This window comes from Symphodus melops (genome assembly GCF_947650265.1).
Source record: "Symphodus melops genome assembly, chromosome: 20".
NCBI classification, from domain to species: domain Eukaryota; kingdom Metazoa; phylum Chordata; class Actinopteri; order Labriformes; family Labridae; genus Symphodus; species Symphodus melops.
This window is the reverse complement of record NC_136710.1, coordinates 19,883,371-19,889,395: the sequence shown is the minus strand read 5'-3', so window position 1 is coordinate 19,889,395 and position 6,025 is coordinate 19,883,371. Positions and strand designations below refer to the sequence as shown.

Sequence of the window (6,025 nt, the reverse complement as noted above, 5' to 3'; positions counted from 1 at the left end):
CCTAAAGAACCCTGTCACGTTCCACCCATCAGGTTATTTATCATATATTTGATGTAAAAAGTAAATTATTACTGAACACTTTCCCAAGTTTAAAGCTTCTCCTGATGCGGTGCCGACTTTTAAATCCAGAATAAAGACTCCACACGTTTAACTTTGACTCCCTCTAGTGGTCAACGCAGGGAGCTGCAGCTGGATGAGGGATCATCAGGGAGTTAAAACATGATGCAGCGGACAGCTAGAATAATTCCTTTTTTATTGAACAGCTTTATAAAACATTTGAATATGTAACTCAGTGTAAACATGAAAGAGCAGATAAAGGCGGGACTTTTGCAGGGGGGGGGGGCGGGGTCAAAAACATCACGATAAACTATTCATCTATGATAGCGCTTGACTTTTTCTGCGTGTGCGTGTGTTTCTTTGACGAGTCCTCCTTCCTCCGTCTCCGCCTCTGTCTGCTCTGCTGAAGCCTGTAGGTCTTTCTGGCCTGGGCTCGCTCCTTCTCCAGGACCTCTGTGTCGTCCAGGATCTCCAGGCCTGGAATCTGGCTGATGACATATTGTCTAGAAGAAAACAAAAACAAGACGCACCTTCAGTTTGATGCAGGTGTTTTGTCGACTCATTTTCTTCTGACGTCACAGAAATTGAAAGTCCTTCAAATCTGTGTGTACACCGAACGGTCTAATTTCGAAGTGTGTGTGTCGTTCGCCCTGTCGAGTACGCTCCTTTTTTCCTCTCTCTCTCTCTGAGTGTGACAGCGGTGGAAGAAGACCCTCGTGTGAACGATCTGTGACGTTTTGTTTGAGTCTGAACAAAGACAGATAACTGAACTCCGATCACATTACGAGCTGTACAAACAGGTTCAGTACACAGAACAGGTTTCACAAAGTCCATGCACCTGCTGTGGCGTTACGTCACAGACGCCGGTTTGTCCCGTCAGATGAAACGGAAAGTCACGAGTGGTCATTATCACCGACTTAAGTTTTAATCTCATATAAAGAGACGAAAGCTGCTTTCTTCACAAACATCTTAAAAGTTCACCGTGAAACACACTCTCCTCTAATCCACTCAGAAACTACAATTAAAGGACCAATCAGAGAGCTGCTCTCTTCCTCTGTGATCAATCAGCCAATCAGAGAGCTGCTCTCTTCCTCTGTGATCAATCAGCCAATCAGAGAGCTGCTCTCTTCCTCTGTGATCAATCAGCCAATCAGTGAGCTGCTCTCTTCCTGTGTGATGATGAAGGAAACCTGCTGTGTTGAAGCTTCTCTGACAACAATGCAGCAGCCAGTATGTCCTCCTTCTAACCTTAGATTCTGCTCCTGAATGCTCTGGATCTGATTGGACCAGAGAAGGTAGGCGGGGCTTTGAAGGCCGTTTTGGACGCCCCTGGGTTTGCCAGATATGAGAGCAGTTATCAGGTGAACAGGTGTTGCAGCGATGGAAGCGGGCAGTGGAACTGCTTCAGATAGAAGTGATTGTACCCGAGCTAAAAAGCCTCTGCATGTTTCTAATAAGCTCCACCCACTGACTGCAGTACCCAGTTTAAACACTAGGGGGCAGAGTTACATGCTGCTCCTTTATGTTGGAAATGATGAGCTCCATGTGTCTGCCAGGATCCATATTTAAAGTTCTGTTCTGGTTGGGTTCTACATTAATAATCATTGACTGTGTTATAATCCTCTTGGACCCTCTGCAGCCGCTTCAACTCAATCTGGAGCTTAACTTGTTTTAACGATACGACTGAACGTCGGGAATTCAAAATATGCAAACTGTGAATCGGTTCACTGATAAGCCGAGCCAGAGGCAGAAACACTCACATGTGCAGCTCTCTGCAGCCTGATGCTGGAGGGGGAGGTGACCTTCATTCACTGTCTGCTCGCCACCGCTACAGACTGTCTGCACGCCACCTCTACAGACTGTCTGCACGCCACCTCTACAGACTGTCTGCACGCCACCTCTACAGACTGTCTGCACGCCACCTCTACAGACTGTCTGCACGCCACCTCTACCGTCTCTACAGACTGTCTGCACGCCACCTCGACCGTCTCTACAGACTGTCTGCACGCCACCTCTACAGACTGTCTGCACGCCACCTCTACCACCTCTACAGACTGTCTGCACGCCACCTCTACAGACTGTCTGCACGCCACCTCTACCGTCTCTACAGACTGTCTGCACGCCACCTCTAACGTCTCTACAGACTGTCTGCACGCCACCTCTACCGTCTCTACAGACTGTCTGCACGCCACCTCTAACGTCTCTACAGACTGTCTGCACGCCACCTCTACAGACTGTCTGCACGCCACCTCTACAGACTGTCTGCACGCCATCTCTACAGACTGTCTGCACGCCACCTCTACAGACTGTCTGCACGCCACCTCTACCGTCTCTACAGACTGTCTGCACGCCACCTCTACCGTCTCTACAGACTGTCTGCACGCCACCTCTACCGTCTCTACAGACTGTCTGCACGCCACCTCTACCGTCTCTACAGACTGTCTGCACGCCACCTCTACCACCTCTACAGACTGTCTGCACGCCACCTCTACAGACTGTCTGCACGCCACCTCTACAGACTGTCTGCACGCCACCTCTAGCGTCTCTACAGACTGTCTGCACGCCACCTCTACAGACTGTCTGCACGCCACCTCTACAGACTGTCTGCACGCCACCTCTAGCGTCTCTACAGACTGTCTGCACGCCACCTCTACAGACTGTCTGCACGCCACCTCTACCACCTCTACAGACTGTCTGCACGCCACCTCTACAGACTGTCTGCACGCCACCTCTAGCGTCTCTACAGACTGTCTGCTCGGCGCCCTCCTGGTGGAGCAGGTCTGACGTGTTAGCTAGCGTGATTAGCTCGCTGGCGCTCACCTGTAGTCTTTGTACTGGGTCAGACTCCCTCCGTTGAAGTAGCTGGGTGCTGCCTCGTTGTTCATCATACTGAGGATCCTGAAAGGAGAGAGAGAGGCGGCGGTGAGGATGGACCAATCACAGCCTGAGCAGAGACATCAAAGCGTCCCCCGTCTTACTTGATGTTGGGGAACTTCCGTTTGACCTCCTCCACGAACACGGGCAGGTTGTTGATCTTGTTCTTGTTGATGCACACGGTGGTGACGCTCGGCATGTACGGGAACTTGATGTGCGACGTGTAGCTGTTGGAGTCCAGGATCAGCGTGGTCAGCTTCTCCAGGCGCCCCAGCAGAGCCGGGTTCCAATAAGGACTCAATGAAGGAGAACACACGGACCCACAGAGACCCTGATCCTGTACCTGAACAACTACCTGATCAATCCCCGCCTTTTCCTTGAAAGCTGCAGGAAGTGACGTCCTGTTCACTTCCTGTGCACGTTGTCGGAAACACACACACACACACACACACACACACACACACACACACACACTCGAAGTCCATAGAGCGAACAGGAGGAGAGCTTCTCACTCATGGAGGGAGTTTGAGATCGTTCCTGCAGACCGTGTGAATCTCGAGGGCGGCGACGACGCTCGCTCGTGTATGTGCGAGCACGCCACAGGACGCTGCTGCACTTAGCTTAGCTTAGCTTAGCATCCTGCGGTGTCACTCGAACTGCGAGGTTTTTAAAACGTTTTCTTTAACAGCGATGACGAACTGACCAAACGACGAGCAGAGTGATTTAAAGGAGGAGGAACGCTGTTGGAGCGTGGCGTGGCGTGGCGTGGCGTGGCGTGCACGTAAAGGAAGCAAGTCTTTATTTAGTTAGCGCTTTAAAACAATTAGCTACGAGGCGCTTCACAAACGCTAAAAGTAAAAACAGGAAAACAAACGCAAAGAAAGAAAAATAAAAACGGCTGCTGTGGCGATTTGGCGGTCTGTTGGGGGGGCGGGGCCAGACGAGCGTCACTCAGGGATTTACTCCTGTTAGAGTACTGTCAGATGGCGCCCGTTTAGGGAGGTCGATGAAAACCTACATTTTGAGCCACAGTGGACGAGCAGGACTCTTGTTGTGAGCTTGTTTCCAGACGCTGTGATGTCACAGAACCCGGGCTTTAAAGGCTAAACCACGACAGGACACGCCGTCAAAATCCAGGACCCGAGACACCCCCGGTCACGCCGTGTTCACCGCCCTGCACGACCAGCTTCACACCCGGCCTCTCGGCGTGAGGTGAAAACATGAAAACAAATAATGAGTCATTGAAAGGATACTCCTCCAGCTGATTGTTGCTCAGGTCCAGCACCTCCAGGCTCTCAGTCTGGGGTAGGATAGTCTCATAAGGGATCTCCGTCAGACCCTGGTACGCAAAGGAAAGCCACTGAAAGCTCGGGGCTTGGCCGGTTTGACTGTGTTGGCCGGAGGATTGATGATCCATGAGAAAAACGTCGGCAGCGTAACGTCTTCAGCTCCAGCTTTCACGGTTGAAGAGTCGGAGAGAATTCAGATGAATCTGTCATGATCGAACCTGCAAGAGAAGAAGCAGGACGTCAAGGTGCAGGCGTCATGGCCGCCAGGCTCTCATCAGGGAGAGAGAGAGAGAGAGAGATCAGGAAAGGAGCCACGTGTTGGATTCGAACCCGGTTGGAGGGTCACAGCCTCCGTACATGGGGCTCATGCAGTAACCACCAGCCTCCCTGACCGTTCATTTTAACGCTTAAATAGACACTGACTGCATCACATGCTGTGCAGCTTCACAGCGGCACAATCACATTATCTACAGTCTTCAAACCCATCGGTGGTCACCTGACGACCACCTCAGGGCGCCACGCCCCAAAACATTCAAACGGTGTCACGTCATACGTGATGAGCCACAGCCCACACGTTCTCCCTCCTTTGCTCCGGGGGAATTTAAGATATCACATTTTTAAACTTTAAGTCCAAACAGTACGACTCGTTATGGCCCCGCCCCCCTCTGTCTCCCTGCGTGCTGATCAGCTGACTCTGGGATGAGCAAGGCACTGAATACCAAACTGCTCAGGGGGGCTCCTTCATGTGCAGACCCCCCCCCCCCCCACTCTGACGTCTGGATCCTGTTCGTGCATGTGTGATGGTGAATCCATTCAATATATTTTTAAATAATATATTTTTTTTTTAATGATCAATAAATCTAAATTTTAGGCGACTCCTTTTTGAATTCCATCCGAGCCAACGTGAGGTCGTTGAGTCTGCATCACGCCATCTAGAGGCAGGGCGCCTCATTTTATAAAGTAGCATGATTCTGAAAGTAGCATTCCCCCTGTGTTCCCTCTAAAGCCACGCCCCTTCTGTCTGTGCTCCCTCTAAAGCCACGCCCCTTCTGTATGTGCTCCCTCTAAAGCCACGCCCCTTCTGTCTGTGCTCCCTCTAAAGCCACGCCCCTTCTGCCTGTGCTCTCTCTAAAGCCACGCCCCTTCTGTCTGTGCTCTCTCTAAAGCCACGCCCCTTCTGTCTGTGCTCTCTCTAAAGCCACGCCCCTTCTGTTAGCGCTCCCTCTAAAGCCACGCCCCTTCTGCCTGTGCTCTCTCTAAAGCCACGCCCCTTCTGTTAGTGCTCCCTCTAAAGCCACGCCCCTTCTGTCTGTGCTCTCTCTAAAGCCACGCCCCTTCTGCCTGTGCTCCCTCTTAAGTCACGCCCCCTCCTGTCTGTGCTCCCTCTAAAGCCACACCCCTCCCCCCTCTTAAGTCACGCCCCTCCTGTCTGTGCTCTCTCTAAAGCCACGCCCCCTCACTTACACGCTCGTCTCTTCATTGTGTAGAAACTACGTCGTCTCATTCAGCGGTAAATAAACTGAACTTTGAGTGTGAGCGAGAGCACGAGTAGGGAGACAGGGAGGCTGTGATTGGTTCATCAGAGAGCAGGGAGACAGGGAGGCCTGTGATTGGTTCATCAGAGAGCAGGGAGACAGGGAGGCCTGTGATTGGTTCATCAGAGAGCAGGGAGACAGGGAGGCCTGTGATTGGTTCATCAGAGAGCAGGGAGACAGGGAGGCTGTGATTGGTTCATCAGAGAGCAGGGAGACAGGGAGGCCTGTGATTGGTTCATCAGAGAGCAGGGAGACAGGGAGGCCTGTGAT

At 51.7% G+C, this 6,025-nt stretch overlaps 1 protein-coding gene across 1 annotated transcript in view; it reads right to left on the bottom strand.

Annotated features, from left to right (window-relative positions):
• Positions 1 to 6,025, bottom strand: part of LOC306841362 (leucine-rich melanocyte differentiation-associated protein) — a 7,686-nt gene continuing 1,661 nt past the window's right edge. The window contains exons 2-5 of the mRNA XM_079371245.1: positions 4,185 to 4,438; positions 3,036 to 3,227; positions 2,878 to 2,955; positions 1 to 560 (exon numbers count right to left, since the gene is read on the bottom strand). Of these exons, the coding sequence (XP_079227371.1) occupies positions 368 to 560; positions 2,878 to 2,955; positions 3,036 to 3,227; positions 4,185 to 4,348 (627 nt within the window). The 5' untranslated portion in view covers positions 4,349 to 4,438 and the 3' untranslated portion in view covers positions 1 to 367. The remainder of the gene's footprint in view (positions 561 to 2,877; positions 2,956 to 3,035; positions 3,228 to 4,184; positions 4,439 to 6,025) is intronic.